The 18,013-nt window shown below is 42.3% G+C and overlaps 2 protein-coding genes across 2 annotated transcripts in view; one reads left to right on the forward strand and one right to left on the reverse strand.

Annotated features, from left to right (window-relative positions):
- Positions 1-18,013, forward strand: part of LOC120093247 (60S ribosomal protein L29-like) — a 613,897-nt gene that overhangs the window by 236,899 nt on the left and 358,985 nt on the right. The window lies entirely within an intron of this gene.
- Scin (scinderin) overlaps positions 1-18,013 on the reverse strand; it is a 78,647-nt gene that overhangs the window by 15,793 nt on the left and 44,841 nt on the right. The window contains exons 5-10 of the mRNA NM_198748.2: positions 9,966-10,058; positions 7,689-7,821; positions 7,119-7,207; positions 6,016-6,231; positions 3,346-3,467; positions 2,822-2,912 (exon numbers count right to left, since the gene is read on the reverse strand). Of these exons, the coding sequence (NP_942043.2) occupies positions 2,822-2,912; positions 3,346-3,467; positions 6,016-6,231; positions 7,119-7,207; positions 7,689-7,821; positions 9,966-10,058 (744 nt within the window). The remainder of the gene's footprint in view (positions 1-2,821; positions 2,913-3,345; positions 3,468-6,015; positions 6,232-7,118; positions 7,208-7,688; positions 7,822-9,965; positions 10,059-18,013) is intronic.

The raw sequence follows: 18,013 nt of genomic DNA on the forward strand, positions 1-18,013 counted from the left end.
GTAGTAATTATCATATATAAATTCATCATCTTATACTTCAAAAGGCCATAAATTCGAAGTGAATTATTACCCTAATTTAGTCACTGGGTTAAAATATACAAGAGTTTACTCACTGGACTAAAGCCGGCTAGTGCAGTGTGATGATTTGAATGAGAGTGGCCCCCAGAGGCTTATATCTTTAAATGCTTGGTCTCCTGTTAGTGGAACTGTTTGAAAAGAACTAGGAGTTGTGGCATTGTTAGAGAAGGTTTGTTGGAGGGAGTCTTTGAGCTTTCAAAAGTTCATGCCAGGTCCAGTCTCACTCTCTGCCTACTCCCAGTGGATTTGGGTGTAAACTCTTAGCTCGTGCTCCAGCGCCATGCCTGCCTGCCTGCCTGCCTGCCTGCTGCCTGCCTGCCTGCTGCCTGCCTGCCTGCTGCCTGCCTGCCTGCCTGCCTGCCTGCCTGCCTGCCTGCTGCCTGCCTGCCTGCCTGCCTGCCTGCTGCCTGCCTGCCTGCTGCCTGCCTGCCTGCCTGCCTGCCTGCCTGCTGCCTGCTGCCTGCCTGCCTGCCTGCTGCCTGCCTGCCTGCCTGCTGCCTGCCTGCCTGCTGCCTGCCTGCCTGCTGCCTGCCTGCCTGCCTGCCTGCCTGCTGCCTGCCTGCTGCCTGCCTGCCTGCCTGCCTGCCTGCTACCTGCCTGCTGCCTGCCTGCCTGCTGCCTGCCTGCCTGCTGCCTGCCTGCCTGCTGCCTGCCTGCCTGCCTGCTGCCTGCCTGCCTGCCTGCCTGCTGCCTGCCTGCCTGCCTGCCTGCCTGCCTGCCTGCTGCCTGCCTGCCTGCTGCCTGCCTGCCTGCCTGCTACCTGCCTGCTGCCTGCCTGCCTGCCTGCTGCCTGCCTGCCTGCCTGCTGCCTGCCTGCCTGCCTGCCTGCCTGCCTGCCTGCCTGCCTGCCTGCTGCCTGCCTGCCTGCTGCCTGCCTGCCTGCTGCCTGCCTGCCTGCCTGCCTGCCTGCTGCCTGCCTGCTGCCTGCCTGCCTGCTACCTGCCTGCTGCCTGCCTGCCTGCTGCCTGCCTGCCTGCTGCCTGCCTGCCTGCTGCCTGCCTGCCTGCCTGCTGCCTGCCTGCCTGCCTGCCTGCTGCCTGCCTGCCTGCCTGCCTGCTGCCTGCCTGCCTGCCTGCCTGCCTGCCTGCCTGCTGCCTGCCTGCTACCATGCTTCCATCATGACAGCCATGGTGTCACCCTTGGAACCTGTAAGCAAACTTCTAGTTAAATGCTTCCTTTTATAAGTCACCTTGGTCATGGTGTCTCTTCCAGCATTAGAACAGTAACTAAGATATGCAGGGACTCTAGGATGTGTTCTTTCCCTTGCCCTTTTCAGCTCCTCGAGGTTGCCTGTATTCTATTTTGGGTCCCTTTCTTCCCTAACGCCAGCAGTGGTCCATGGAGTCTTCATCACACTGCATCATTCTCACTCTGCCCTTCTCCCTCGTTGGCTCCTAAGGACACTGTTGAGTGTTTTGTTTTATCTGGTAATCCCTGGTCATCTCCCTCACGTAAGGCCAGCCAATGAGCAACCTTAATTCTCCTTTGTACCGTAACATTTTCACAGGGTCTCAGGGTTAGGATGTGCTTATATCAACACATAAGTCTGTCTATTATAACTGTTCACAGCTGGAGATGTCTAATAACTGTGGCATACAGTGGACTCTGAAGAAAAGAGACTCTTTGCTTTCTTCTTGGTCTATTTTCGTTGTTGTTGATGAATGACTACTTAATTTGCAATATTCACTTAAATGCAATATACTCACTTAAAAACAATATTTTGGCAATGTTATAAACCACACCTGATCAAAATAATGCATCTTCTCTTCTATTACACTTTATTAGTATACCTCTTCCCTTATACTTTCTATTTAATTCATATACTTTTATATTATTATTTCCCCTTCTGCAAGAAGGCAGGTAAGGAATTTTTTTTTCATGGACTTTCAAAACTTGACTGAGGCATAAGAAAAAGTGAACATCTACATAAAATATCATATGAATAAATTAATTTACAAAATAAAATTCATCTTGAATCCTAATATCACATGTGTATCAGTTTCATAGTCATTCCAAATAAATGCACTAAACTTGAACTTTTAAACACTACCTCCCTTTCTCCATCTTTTGTAACAAAAATCTACTTTTAATTCTGCAAAACACCTTGAAAGAATTGTGACATGACTATTAGCATAATTTATATCTGTTTTTATACATTTTTAACCTCCATTTGAAGGGTAGAATTATAAAATTTATCACTCCTAAAATCAAAGTTTTAAACAGGGAAATTTCATGCAATGTTTAATAAGATTGGTTCTCAAACATGCCGAATTGCAATGTAAATAAAACATACAATGTTACTGTACGCCATTGCTGACTGTAGGAGTGAAATGTGAACTATTTGAATCACTATGTTTATCACACAGTGGGAAACATGCAAACATCCTCCTGGAAACTTGTTGATAAATAATCTCACTGGTTTCACCCAAGTCTTCAGTTTAAAATTCATCTTTATGAAAACCAAACTCCTGTGTGAAGAATAATTTTAAAACTGTAAATGAATATGTGTCTTCTTGGTCTCTTAAATTATTGGGTTGCCCATGCTTTTATTCTATTTTCAGTGGCTTCCTCTTCTCCAGAATCTGAGATGACCAGTGTCTGATGAAATATTTGAATTTCAAAATAAAAAGAAATCAACACAAAAAATCCCAAGATCCCTTCTGAATGTGGGAAGTGCGCTTTCATCAGGAAGAGGGCTAGGAAAATGGGGAATTGCATGAGTTGGGAAGGTAAGTATACCAACCTGCACAGCCTGCCCTCCGAGAGACCGATCCAACTGAACAGTCAGAAACGCAGACATCGTCAGCTCGTCTCTGGTAGCATCTGCCCCTTGCCTAGAGGAATGCAAGCAAATTACACTGGCTTCTAGTTAAGTTTTAATAGCATCCCATGCAGCCATTTCAAAAGGAGACTTGAAACTATAAAATATCAAAAGGAAGCCAATAGTTCAACATAACCAGAGCAGTCAAAGCTACTGTTGTTTTGTAAGTACTGATCCTGGATCGGTCACCCTGTGTATTTCTAGAAATGTGTACAATGGACAGGACATTTTCATCTCCATTTTAAAGAAACTGGACCTTGGCTCCTTATGCGACTTTCCTAAGTAATCCATGTCTGTCTGATGCCTGCTATTTTGGGAAATTCATTCCCACAGTGCGTAGAATCTGAGTACTATCTGCACGTTGTACAGATAACCAAAGGATGGTTCTACCTCATGCTGCACAGAGTACAGTCATTTGTATGTGCATGGCCCATGGAAAGACTCACCACGTGTAGATGATCTGTCCTCTGGGATAAGTGTAGAGGATGATGTAGCAGTCACCGCCATAGAACTCACCATAAGAGCTTGGGTCAATCTGGACCCTACCACTGTTCTCCACACGCCAGATCTGAGAGACAGCATAGACAGACACTGTTAAAAGTTCACTGACCTAAAATACTATTCATAAAGTATAGGTCGTTTCCATTTTAAATTCATTATCAAGCAAAATTTTAGTTATTTTTCTAAACAGTTTTTAAATCGTGCAAAAGCAAGAAGGCTAACAAATTTCTTAATTTTTAAAATCTTCTCTCTCTTTTGTTTCCTCCACAATACTTCATCAGTTCTGAGAACTTTGTTTGATGATTTTGTTCTTAAATTTTGTTGTTGTTCTGTTTTGAGACAGGATTTCCCTATGTATTCCAGGCTGATCTTGAACTCATGATCCGTCTGCCTTAGTCTGCTAAGTGCTAAGAAGATGAGCATGTGCCAACTTGCCCAGTAATTTTGATACTATTGATGTGTGTGCGTGCATGCATGTGTGTGAATTAATGAAAATAATATGGTACTACTACAATAAGACTACAACAATTCAGGTCAGAAATATGCTTCAAATCTATAGTAAAACTTTTTCATCATTTGTGAAGTGGCCAGTGAGCTAGAGGCCACCAGGCACTGCATTGTACCTGTGTAAATGGCAGTTCCTCCCATGTGGGTGCTGGGGAAAAGCAGGTCAGTATATGGCTTTGGAATATGGAATGCCCAATCCAGAGAACAGTACAGGGCGTCTAAGGAGAAGCATCCTTTCACCATACCTTCTAGAGAGCAGAGGGCTTAGCATCAGAGCCTCACCAACCTCGAGATCCTAAACACAGACACCAGGCATTAGCAGTGCCAGTGTGCCACAGGATGCCTTCTCAGAGAAGCTGTGGCCAGAGCCTAAGCCTGCACCGCAGGCACAGCTGGTGATGAGGAGCTCGGTCTGCTCAGAGTACATTCTACAAAGCTGCTTGTGCTAGGCTGCAGCGAGGATACCCAAGCAGGAGAGGGACACAGACCAGGAGGTTGATCCTTCCCCCATGGTAGCATCTGAATGCTGAAGCTCTTGTTCCCACATGCCAACGCCTAAGAAGCTTAGCATCACACTTCTGTTCTCTGAAAAGAGGAAAAACTGTCTCCTAAACTTATCAGGTATTCTTGGCTCAAGCATTGTGGTAAGACCTAGGGATGTAGACAGAAAGGAGTTAACTCTTGTCCACAAGGAACTGAGGAAAGATCTAGGAGAAGCCCATGATTAAATAACAGATTGTGATACATCTAGTAACAATGATGTGCTACATTTGGATAACAATTGTGCCGTACACAAATCATTACCTATATCACTGAGAAGGCCATTTTTGGTGTGAGGGACAGATCCTCAGAAGAAGGTGTACCTATCTAGGATGATGCCATTACGCAGGTGAAGGCAAGTACAAGAAAGAGGCCTGTCATTGGATGAGAAGGAAGGATAGGGGGGAGAAAAGTTTGAGAGAGGAGGAGGAGACTGGAGCCAGGGAGAAGGAGCAGCTGAGAGAACATGGAGGCGAATGCTAAGACTCCCCTCTGCACATTTATAGGTTATTATGAATGTTCTTAAGGGATGGGTGTATACAGGGCTTTGTATGTCTAGATGAGCAAATTACATATTATTAATTGGATCAGAGGTTATTGTGTTGTGTGTTCTTTCATGTGGCGATTTCATTGAGTTCAAGAGAGTGTGTGGTGGCCGGATACTGGGCCTGCCACGGAATTGGGATGTGTACATCTGGCATGGTGGCAAACTGCTTTGGGAACTAGATGGGTAGAGAGATTGTTGCCAGGCTCAGAGAGTAGCCATCAGCAGTGTGATATGGGATGGAGCTAAGCGGGAGAGATGCTTTGCTGACTGAGACGAAAATATCCAATAGATGTCATGGGGCACTACGGTGGCGGCATCTAGTGCAGGGTAAAAGAAAACCTCATTTTTAATTTTACCACAACATACCTGTTACTGGACTGAGTCACTAGGGATGGAAACTGTTTGACAATAGTGCATGGAGGAGTGGGGATACTTCAGATGTCAAGAGGAGACCAAGGATCAAATCCTGAAGGTTCTAGCAGGAGAGAAGCTTCAGGAAGGCTGGAGAGCCATGAAGATATTTTAGAGGAGAGAAGCTATTAACCAGTCCTCACTAAATCAGATGACTGGAGAGTGAACTGGACCTGAAGAGATTTGAGTTTAAGACAACTAGGGGAGTTTTAGCAATTTTGATTACTGGAATAATAAATAAATAAATAATAAGTGCTTAGGAAACATCTGCTCTTATTTCATTTTGCTTCACGAATGCTTCAGACATGTGTTAGGGAGTGGGTGGTAGTTGGCGTGTTCTGAGTACAACTCTACACAACTCCACACACAGTCTTTCTGACAGAAAAAGCTGCTGTGCCCACCACTACCCTAAAGAGAATCAACACACACATGTACAAATGGACTAGCAGCTCTTGGCTGTAACTCCCATAACTCAGTATATATAGTTTTAGGCCTCTTTCCTTACTAAGTAAAACTCACCTTTAAAGTTTGCCAAGGCGCTATTCCCCCCTCCCAGATACCACAGAGAGGCCTGACGAAAGCATAGACAGAAAGAGAGACCTAAAAGTACCTCCACCCCTCCAGAGCCATCATCCACCATGTTGTGCTGGGCTGCCATCTGCGGAGAACTGTGCAGTTTTGATGCATCAAATGGAATCTGCTTTATTTGAGCCACTTTCTCTGTGATGTACACCTTCCCAAAGCCGTCACTCTGGTCTTTATCCTTCCAATCCTTAAAGAACTGTTTGAAAATTGGTGTCTCGCCGCCTTCTGGGAGTACCTGAATCTGCAATTTAAAACACAAAAAAATTATCAGTGGGAAAGTAAGAGGCCAAGAAGAACAGCTACAGTCGGAGAAAGAATGAAGTAATAGAAATACTGTCCTCGTTTCTATGACTACACTTGTAACTCTGTAAGTCCGCAACTACAGCAATTCAACCTAGGTTTTTCTCACAGCTGAATCCATTGATGCTGAATGATAAAGATGAGGAAAAGGTTTCATATGTTACCACTGAATAAATGTTTCTTTATGTTAGGTTCACAAGAGACCAGGAAGAAATGATCCCACTGTTTTATTTGTGACAGGATACACACACACACACACACACACACACACACACAATCATGGGGAAAAAAAGAGTAGCTTGATCTGGAGGAAACCAAATATTATAAGGCTGATACTTGGGTCTTTATAATAGTATAAAGAATGGCTGGTGGTCTTTATGGAAGTTATTAATTTTTTGAGACAGGGTTTCATGCAATGCAGGCTGGCTTCAAACTCTCTAGGTTGCTGAGAATGGCCTTGAATGAAATGCACATACCAACTACTAGGATTACACGTGTGCACCACCACACCCAGTTTTATGCAGTCCTTGAGATGGAGTCCAGTGCTTCATGCATTCTAGGCAAGCATTCTACCAAGGACATCCACAGCTCTGTGTAGCCCTATAGTCTGACCTCCACTTTCTGCAAAACTTAGCTCACAAAAAGACTACACATGACACAAGATGGTACATGTTCAACAGGAGAATGACTACACACACACACACACACACACACACACACACACACACACACACACTGCTTTGAAGCAAACTTTTCATGAGCTTTGTGGAGACTTCCCGACTCTCTCAAGTTTTAATGGTTCTTCTAGTGGCTTCGTTTCACACATACTTGAGTATTGGCAGAATAATTCATTTTGTGTAGAAACTCCTCAGCTGTCTTCATGGCAGTCTTCCTTTCCTGCGGGTTAGCATTTTTACCTAAAGAAAGATAAAGGTATATATAATTACAGAAGGGGATGTACTGTATTGTATGTGACCACGCCGCCCTGAGCATGCCTAAACCTCATCTAGTCTCAGAATCTAAGCAGTGCCCAGATGGTTAGACCCCGATGTGAACAGACTACATGATCAAGAAAAACGTACATACCAAAATAATTTAATTTGAATAGAGCAATGGGAGGACAGCAGAATTCCCTGGCACGTTAAATGCATTTACTATCACAGTAATTGACTGTGTGTCTAACAATTTATATTTCTGATACGCAAATGCTTTTCTTAGCTCCCTAACCCTTGCTGCATGGTTCCAAACATGTGACCACCAGCTGCGTCTTAGGTGAGAGATTTACAGACTGATTCTCAAGAGAGATGCTTTTTTTAAAAATAAGGATGATTTCTTTTAACCCCTAGGAGAAAAGCATCAAATCTGAAATACAGCAACCATAGAAATGGCATCTCTCACCTTTCCACACAAAGATTTGTTTTGCAGCACCATGGTCCAAAATGAAGCATTCTTCAGGAAGCAACATGCCCATGGAGAACGGGTTTTCTTCAGCCACCAGAGTCACTTTCATGGACCCACTGGCATCTGAAACCTAACAGAAAACACTTGGACTACATGATTTCATTTTGTGGAGAATCATTCGAAAATTGTGTTCCAGTGGTAGTTACACACTCTGCAGATGTCATGAGAATATACTGCATGCTTTGAGAGTGTAGCAGAGACGATTCAAGACAGAGACAAAGCATCCCTGGACCCAATCGTACCTCAAATATTTTGTAGAAAGATATTTAAAGGCAGAAAAACTTCTAATGGAAAGTTAAACTTTGACACTGTCTCTAAGGCATCAGAAAACCGTGGTTATAATTGTACTGTGTAAGGGCTACCACGATGCTTGTGTTCACTAAGTTCTGTGAGTTCTTCGTTCCATGGTCATTTATTTTAAAATTTAGAGCAAAATTTTCAAGCAGGTGACACTCTAATATACTCATTATATGCACACAGAAGGCTGAGTGTAAATTTATTTAACTTTAGTCACTGGATCCTTATCAAATGGTAGTCACTACCCTGGAGAAAGCATCTGTACAGTGTAGTTGATGACTATAGATACTTTTCAATCTAAGTCCAGAAATTTAGCTATATGTTGAGAAAACTATCAAGGTCAGTTGTTTTCTGTCGCAGTAGAGATAATGCCATGTATAAAGGCAATTTTGAAGGTGGTCGTACAAGTTGAAGGTGATATTTATGCACCATCTCAATGCCTGGTTTTCAAAGGTCAGCTTGTGGGTTTCCAGGGGATCAGCTGCTTACTTGTTAAATATGAAGACTCCAGACCCAAGTTCAATCAGTAACCAAGTTTTGCCTCAACAAGGGGAGTTTGCATGCTGTATGTTCAGAAAGTGCCCACAGAGATTTGGCTTCCCAGGCTTATTTGGCCCCAATTTGTACATTATACCACATTTCCGATAGAGGGAGCTATAGTATAAGGTTAATGTTTTACTATGTTGAACTATTTCTTTCAGACATAATGCTGTCCAAGAGGGAAAAGTTTTTGATCAATGGTGGGGAATAAATAACATTTGTTAGATTGCAAAAAGAGTAATGATGCACAAACTTGTTAACAATCTTTGTATGGATCATGTTAAAAATATCAATATTTAGCAGATGTAATAATCATATTTTCCTTTATCACCTAAGAAGAAAAGAAGCCACTTCCTCATTATAAAAAGGAAGTCATGTTACGCAAATTAATAATCCATCTTCATTCAGGACAATGAACTTGGTTCCTGAAAGGCAACCAGGTGTGGTGGTACATGCCTTTAAACCTGGCATTCAGGAAGTAGTCTTTGTAAGTTCAAAGTCAGTCCAGTCTACATATCTAGTGACAGGATATCCAGGACTACATAGACCATAGAGAGACCCTGTTCAAAAGAAGAAAAGGAGAGGAAAAGAGGAGGAAGAGGAAGAAGGTCCTTAAAAGCCACCAAATACAGTGTCTTCCTGTTGAAAAGAAGAAAGTCACTAAGTTGTGCAGGGAGATACTATCTGCTCCAAATCACTTCCTTAGGAAGTTGTAAGAGAGAAGCACTTGGAGACTCTTGTCTTCAGTCTCCTCTGCTGTGCTGTGTGACTTTTGTTGCTTTTACAAGAGTAGATTCAAAATTCTGTCATTGGAAGAAACTTGAATAATCCCCTACTAAAACCACTTTCTCTGTGTCTTTCCCCACTTCCTTCCCTCCCTTTCAGAAAGCAGAGCCTCAGAAGAATGTGCCCAGTCATTCACCACAGAAGCCACTGGGCACTAGGTCAACCAGTCCTGACCCCAGGCTGGTTCCACCCTGTTTCCTTCAAGCTGACTGATCGGAGAGTTAACCTTCCTGGAACAAAGAAAGCCCTTTGTGTACTAAAAGGATATTCTAAAGAAGATGAATATTTTGCAATCTTACCAAGAATTTATAAGAAAAAGCTCACAAAGTGTTTTATTCTACAAAGGAAACATTCTTATCAGGTGTACTATATCAAAATATAACAAACTAACAGGTAACTATACACTCTGTAAGTTACAACAGTAACTTTGTTACCATTAGTGACAAGAACAAAAGCCACAGGGGTGATCATTTTAATACACATATGTGAAAAATCACCTGCACATTTCTCTCTAAGGGCAAGGAGAGCTCCCTACTACAGTAGAGACAGTCTCTCCAGGACCAAACGCAGAATTTCACCCCAGCAACTCACCATGTAGAGTTTCGCCATCTTCCTGTTACTTATGTCTGCTATGACATCATCATCATTGTCCCCATCTGGAAGTTCAGGCTTTCTCCCTAAAACCTGGGGAAAGGTGAACAGGGAAAAAAAGTTGTGCAGAATTTTAAAAACAATGAACCATCTGACATTTATAAAGATGTCAATTATAAAACCTATGTAATTAAAATAACACAGTCATGAATTTCTCATCAATTTCTGTAACACAGGCCTTTTCCCCTGGGTCAAAGCGCCGCTGGCATGAAGTAAACAAATCCTGTGCCTGTTGCTGGCATGCACTTCCAAAAAGGCCCATGTGAAAACTCAGGGGCCTCCGTTTATTTTTAGGCTAACAGGGATTAAGTAAAATGAGTTCTTCAGCTCAATTCCATAGCAGACCAGATTTCTTCTGAGGCCTTTTGCTTATAAAAAATACTCCAGTTTCTACTAACTGGTTCCTCAAATTAAATTATTGTCTCGAGATAAAATATGATGATGGTTAATTAATCTTAACCATCAACTTGATAGAATCTAGAACCTCCTAGGTGATAAGTCCTGGGCACATCCATGAGGCATTATATTGGTTAGGTCGAGGTAGGAAGATCTACCATAGATGTGAGCAGCCCCAGTTCCTAGACTGGAGTCCCGAAAGGATATAAAAAGAAGGGTAGCTGAGTGTCAGTAGTCATCACTCCACACTCCCTAACAATGGGCAGCCACCTCAGGCTTCTGCCATGACTGAATGGAACTCAAAGTGTGAGCTAAAACTAAACATCTCTTTCTTAAGAGGGTTTTGTCAGGGCTCATACCTAGCATGCAGGTATGCACACCATACCTAAAGCACAAATACCTTGAGGGATGTGGAGGTCAACCTTGTGAAGGAAAAAAATGGGATAGAAAGGGAGGCAACACAGGCTCTTGCGACTCCTCGAAGAGTCCCGATCTGCCCTACAAGTCCTTAGATCTAAGATGGCTCCCGGTACCCGTGAGACAGCAAAAAGGAACCTTAGGCCAGGACGGCAGCTGCTTGCCTCATCTTCAGGGAAGTCCTAACAGGTGACAATGCCCCCTCCTTCTAAGGAACCTCATCAAGCATGGCTTTCATTGGGGCATGGTGACAGTGTGTCGAGATACGACTGGAAGAGGATTTAGGGGCTTGGGATTGGCTCACAGTAGATCAGTTTATGTGCTGCGCAATAAACTCAGATTTGCGCCCTGATGCTGGCACCCTGAGTCAGATTTCCCTGGATTTGTCACATGACTTTGTTGCTTCTCATCCCCCATCCTCAGTCCAGTTCCCACAATACACAGTTTGTATCATGGACCACAATTAAACTTTGTTTCATTATATGCTTCCAGTTTTGGAATAACCAGCGACAGAGTTGATGCTCCACACATAATTTATCCGCTGAGTAGATAAATATATTTATCAATGCTCTGCATGTGTGATGCAACCCAAAAGTTCAGTTATGTTATTTGGGAAAATATTCATTTGAATCTGCTCTGCATTTGTTTATACTAAAGTCACAAAATATAAGTTTGATTCACCTAATTCTCAGTGAGAGAAGATGCACCTAATCCCCAAGAGATTTGAGGCCTCAGGGAAGGGAGAGGCCTGGTGAGGGGGGGAGCACCCTCTTGGAGGCAAGGGATTGGAGGAATGGGATGAGGAACTGTGGGATGGGGGACTGGGAGGGGAGACAATGGCTGGAATGTAAATAAATTAAGTTTTTTTTTTAAGAAGTTTGATTCATTGACTTAATTGACATAAATATCATAGGACAGACATAAAATATAAACTCCCTCTAAATAATGTGATTGTCATAATATCAATTTAAATTCAGAAAGGGACAGAAGATGTTCATATAGATTCAACAAATGGTTAATGACAAGATGTGAGCTCTCGGCTGTTCCTCTCACCATGCCTTTATTCCACATCACAGTCTAATCTTCTGAAGCCATAAGATCAATTAAATGCACCCTCTTATAAGCTTCCTTGGTCATGGAGGTTTTTGTTGCAGCAAAAAAAAAGTAACTATGACACTGTTGTTGCGTGAAAATATCCATTACTGAATGTCAAATAATTTAAGTATACACAAGCCTTTTGTGACCTTCCGTACAATCTCAAGTTTGGAAATTCACCTGGGGACTAAGGCTCTGGGAACTTGACACTTTTATTTACACAGTAAGCAACAAAACATTTTAATTATTATAAAATCTAAAAGGTTGCAATGAAGGTTTTCTTGTTGTGTTGTTTTGTTTTGCTTTTGCTTTTTGCTAAAAGTTAAATATCCCAAATTAAAATACTCAAAACCAAAAACTCTCTGTTTGCAGCTATCAGACTGAGCACGGGGACCCCAATGGAGGAGTTAGAGAAAGGACTGAAGGAGCTGAAGGGGTTTGCAACACCATAGGAAGAAAACCACTATCAACCAACAAGACACCCCAAGCTCCCAGGGACTAAACCACCATCCAAAAATTACACATTGGGGAGACCATGGCTTCAACTGCATATGTAGCAGAGGAAGGGTCTTGTTGGGCATCAATGGGAAGAGAGGCACTTGGTCCTGAGAAGGCTTAATGCCCCAATATAGGGGAATACTAGGGTGTTGAGGTAGGAGTGGGTGGGTGGGAGGGGGAGCATAGAAACAGGGAGAGAAGTGATGGGAGAGGGAAGAAGTGGGAAAGGGGATAACATTTGAAATGTAAATACATAAACTATCCAATAAAAAAGGCACATTTAATTTGATAAAAGCAAATGGGGCAGGGAAGAATCACTCAGTCTCCTCCTGAAGCCTTTGTAATTCTACCCCAACCAACATACAGTTGGGAATATTTCTGGTTAAGAGTATAACTAGTATGGGTATAACTATTACTAGTTATAGGGTATAACTATTACTAGTTAAGGGTATAACTAGTTATGATATACCCTATGGCAAGTCTCCCATAGGGCCAGCTGAGACTAGGAACTGGAGTTACGTTAACTTTTAATTTCTGGACAGCAATTCCCATATTAGCCAGGTGTCTTAATCAGCCTCCCGAAGGATGCTAGCACAATTGGGAATTGAACCATTGCAATTTGCTGAAAACAGGCTAGAGGCTGAAAACTCCAGGGTAGAGGTGGCATATGCTCACATCTCTCTAGGGATCGTCCTAAACCTCAGTTCAACAACAAAGCATTTACCAAGCACCTTACTGGGGAGTGTAAGTGAGTTTCCAAACACCTTGACTGTCCCTTAAGGATTATACACCCTGGGGTTGGGGATTTAGCTCAGTGGTATAGCGCTTGCCTAGCAAGCACAAGGCCCTGGGTTCAGTCCCCAGCTCCAGGAAAAAAAAAAAAAAGAAAAGAAAAAAAAAGGATTATATACCCTGCCTAGAAAGAGCAAAATAATTAAATTACATCACTTTGTCAACTATCCTATACATTTTGATCTTTGAAACAGACTGCACCTTTTCTATTGTTCCAGGCAAGATTGAACATAAGTGTAAAAGTCTTCATTTTCAGTTCTGTATGGTTGGCCTCCGGTCCATGAGGCGTCTATGTGTGGAATGGTATCTTCTGACTGCCACAAAACTTTTGTTGTTCCAACTCAGACCTGTCACTCAAGCTTAGAGCTTGCTTGTCTTTCTGCTCCTGTAAGCACCTGTTTGAAATATCTTCGTCTATCAAATTCCTGACTGGCCATTCCCATTCCCCTGCTTGTATCAGGATATCTCCAACATCCTCTTCTTGAACTTTAAAGCCTGCTCTCCACTGAGTCACTAAGTGCTCCCTCTTATGGTCATGGTAATGGGTCCTTCATGTGGACTCTCGTGAAGGCCCCATTCCTCCTGACACTGGTCCCAGTTATGTTGACAACTCCCTCCTGCCTTCCACTTCACCTCATTTTTGTAGTCATAAACTACCTAGCACATTACCTGCTGATCCTTATGTTATACTGTCCCTATGTTTTAAGAATATAACTTGGCCAGGGAAATCCTGCCATTTGAAACATTTTTGAACCTGGAGGACATTCTGCTATGTGAAATAAGTCAGACATAGGAGGAAAGATGTGGTATGCCCTCACTCATATGTGGAGCCTGGAGTATTTGAACTCACAGAAGCAGGAGTAGATCATGGATTCCTGAGAGCAGGGCATGGCAGAAATAAGACTTTGGCCTTGGGGTGTAAATTTCAGTGACAAGATGAAAAAGTGCTAGAAACCTAGTGAACAGTTCAGTCACTAGTCAAAGGGCTGCATACTTACATTCTTCCAAGAGAGTGGATCCTAATTTTGTATGCATATGCACACATGTACACATACAGACACACACAGACACACGAGAAAGAGAACAGTGATATTCTACTCTAATCAGTTTGATTGTGACAGTTATTTCACAAATATACATGGATACCAAAACTAAAGATCACTTTGTCTACTTTCAATATGTATTTAAAAAAAAACACTGTCAACCATACCTCAAAAATGATACAAAATTAAAAACAACAGGATTTTTACTTATTCTGTACCAATTACTTTTAAACTTCCGGGTATTCAACCAGCATCTGGGTGACTTGACAAATACGGGCTGTCAACTGCCAACAGTCACCAGGTTCAGACTTAGCCTCTGGATCTGCGCTTCAGCCCACTCAGACTCGGGTACTTACTCTGTCAAGCCAACCCTCCTCAGTGGGGATCTCAGAACGCTTGCAGATGCTGTGCATTACCAGCCTGGTGCTGTTTTCCAGTGCTCTCTCCCTAGCTCCTTTCTCTAATCAGAATGACATCCTCTGTGTCCCCTGTGGGAGTCCTTCCCCACTTCCTTCCCCCGGGCTTTTTCTCTTGCTGGATGTAGCTTCTACTTAGGGTAATGGGTGTGGCACAAGCGAAAACTGAATGATGACTCCTTACCTGGCTCAGTTAGTTATAATTAAGTTTATAATAGTCCCTGTTCGTTGAGTGGCTGTGAGTCACATCAAGAACTTAAGTCAAGTCATTTCATCCTCATTAGATCTGTGAACCAGACACTGTTATACTAATCCCACAGAAAAGGGCTGTTACTCAAAAGCTGGAACAGTTTCATAAAGCTAACCGGTAAGTACTGAGGTTAAGATTCCCCCTCATGTTCTCTTAATGCCTCTTAGTTAACTCGAAATAATTGGTTACATGCTTCCCTAAATCAGGGAACGCTTTTCAAGTTTTTGAATGAGACAATAAGAATTATTTCACAGATAATGTTCAGGGACACCTCATGCAATCTGATGCTCCAAGTGTCTGCATCTTTCCTTTGATTTCTGATCTAGTGCTGTAGGAAATAGATGGCGTCAAGTGGTTCTTCACAGAGAAGCACAGGATTTTGTCTGGTAGAAATAAAAATCACCTCTACGCTGTACAAGCGTCAGCATTGTACCGATTCAGAAGTTCACTTCCACACATGCACACGCCTGTCCTTTGAAGGTTTCTTTCTTATAATGGTTTTGCTTCTCTAAGAAATTAGTTAAACACAGCCTTTGCCCTCAGTCTGTGGTGGTCTGAATGAGAATGTATGTATATTTGGAATACTTGGTCAGAAGTTGGTCAAACTGTTTGGGAAAGATTAGGAGGTGTGGCTTTGTTGGGGGTGTGGCTTTGTTGGAGGAGGTGTGGCTTTGTTGGAGGAGGTGTGGCATTGTTTAAGGGAGGTGTGTCATAGCAAGTAGCCGGTCAGGTTTCAAAAGCCATGCCATTCCAGTTGGCCTTCTCTCTTTCTCATGGCTGTTTTCTCAGCATTTCAACTACTGCTCCAGCACCATGCTTGCCTGCCTGTTGCTCTACTCCCTGTCATAATGGTCTTATCCTCTAAGCTTCTAAACACAGAGGTTCTCAACCTGTGGCTTGGAACCCGTATAGGGGCTGCATATCAAATATTTACATTACAATTCATAGTAGTAGAAAAATTATAGTTATGACGTAGCAATGACATAATTTTGTGGTTGAGGTTGCCACAACATGAGGAACTGTATTAAAGCATCCGAACACGAGAAAGGTTGGGAACCACGATTCTAGAACCATGGGCCCCGAGTTAAAAGCTCCTTTTTATAAGTTGCCTTTATTATGATGTTTTGTCACAGTCATAGAAAGTAACTGAGGCAGCCACTGAATATCGCTGTAAGACTTCATTCATTTGATTTTACTTCTTTGAAAATTACTCTTAAACACCAGCACTCAACTTGTCTAATCCACCTGTACTACACAGGGTCTGTGTATGTTTTTTCCCCTTACTAGTCACTATGTGCCTCAGCCAGTACTTCTGAGTGCCATTATGTGCAATGAAGGTAACTCTAAAGTCTGATTTAACAGATGCACCAGACACCTCTCTAAGCACTCTATTAAGTCACTTCCTGTCACAACAACCCTAGGAGCTAGCCCTGTTATTTATCCCATTTTACAACTGCCTATTTTAAAAAAATGAGAAAATGCAAAGTCTGAGGAATACCGTGTTCAAGGTTCCACCGTTTCAAGTGACAAAGCAGTTTGAACTCTGGCTTCAGACTGTATAATCTTAACTAAAGGGCCACAGTTGCTTTGCAGATACTCCCAAAGTTTCATCTCTCCACAGAGTGCACAGGAAGTGCTTTTGGTTCTCCTGTTGGGATTAGCCCAGGGTGGTGGTGAGACTGCAGCATACTCTTTATTCATGGGGGTTGGAGTGGGCAACTCCCCGCCCTGCAGAACTTGTTTCCATCTTTCCCCAATACCTGTCTCTTTTTTTTCTTCTTCTTAGGACTGCCTATGCTGTGGCCATTATGTTCTGAAACAGAGAAATTCTTTCATCACATCAAAGTGTACAGGTGAGCAGACCTTAAGAGAAGAAGTTGTGAGCAGGAATGGAGCTCCGCTGGTAGAGTGCTTGCCCAGGATGCATGAAACCCCAAGTTGGATCCTACATGAAGGCACACACCTGTAATCCCAGCACTCAGGATGTAGAGACAAGAGGATCATAAGTTCAAGGCCATTCTTGAGTTTGGGGATAGTCAGGGATACGGGAGAACATGCCCCAAAGTAAAAATAAATAAAAATACTAAATAGCAAACAACAACAATCTGTGATGTGAAGGAAATGTGAGCAACAACCACTGTCTGATGTGAAGGAAAATTCTAGAAAGTGGTTTAGGGCTGGAGAGATGGCTCAGTGGTGGGCTGGAAAGATGGCTCAGTGGTTAAGAGCACTGACTGCTCTTCCAGAGGTCCTGAGTTCAAATCCCAGCAACCACATGGTGGCTCACAACCATCTGTAATGAGGTCTAATGCCCTCTTCTGGTGTGTCTGAAGACAGCTACGGACGGTCTACTTATATGTAATAAATAAATAAATTTTAAAAAAAAAGGAAGAAAGTGGTTTAGCCACGTATAACAGAAAACATACCAATTACTTAAGTTGATAGTTTTATTGTGGCAGTTCATTCTGAAAAAAAAACTTAAGCCTGGAGATGATAGTGCACACCCTTAATGCCAGTGCTTGGAGACAGAAGCAGGCAGATCTCTGTGAGTTTGAGGCCAGTCTGATCAACAGAGCAAGTTCCAACAGAGCCAAGGCCACACAGACAAATCCTGTCTCAAAAAGAGAGAGATAACTGTACAGAAAAATAACCTGAATTTTCATGACAATGTTTGATAATAAAAAGGGCAAACTATTGAATGCCTAGTATGTAAGAGATTGATTAAATTAAAGTGACTATAGTCAAATGATGGAAAACTATACAAATCCTAAATTTATAACAGTATTTATGGGAAGGAAAATATTCGTATATCAAGTAAAAATTTAAGCTACAGAGCATTATCGACAATATGAACTCATAAAATAATAACGTTTATAGAAAAATATTTATTTTCCTCAGATATATTGGTGTAAATTTTTTCTACAAATTTTAGATATATTTCATAGAATCTTAGTAGTAAGTATATTTATTTCCTTATCAAATAAAAGAGTAAAAAATTATACTACACACACACACACACACACACACACACAAAAGGCTTCTTGCTTTGTTTTGTATTTTTTTCTTCCTTCTGGAACAGAA

Source organism: Rattus norvegicus, chromosome 6 (genome assembly GCF_036323735.1).
Source record: "Rattus norvegicus strain BN/NHsdMcwi chromosome 6, GRCr8, whole genome shotgun sequence".
NCBI classification, from domain to species: Eukaryota; Metazoa; Chordata; class Mammalia; order Rodentia; family Muridae; genus Rattus; species Rattus norvegicus.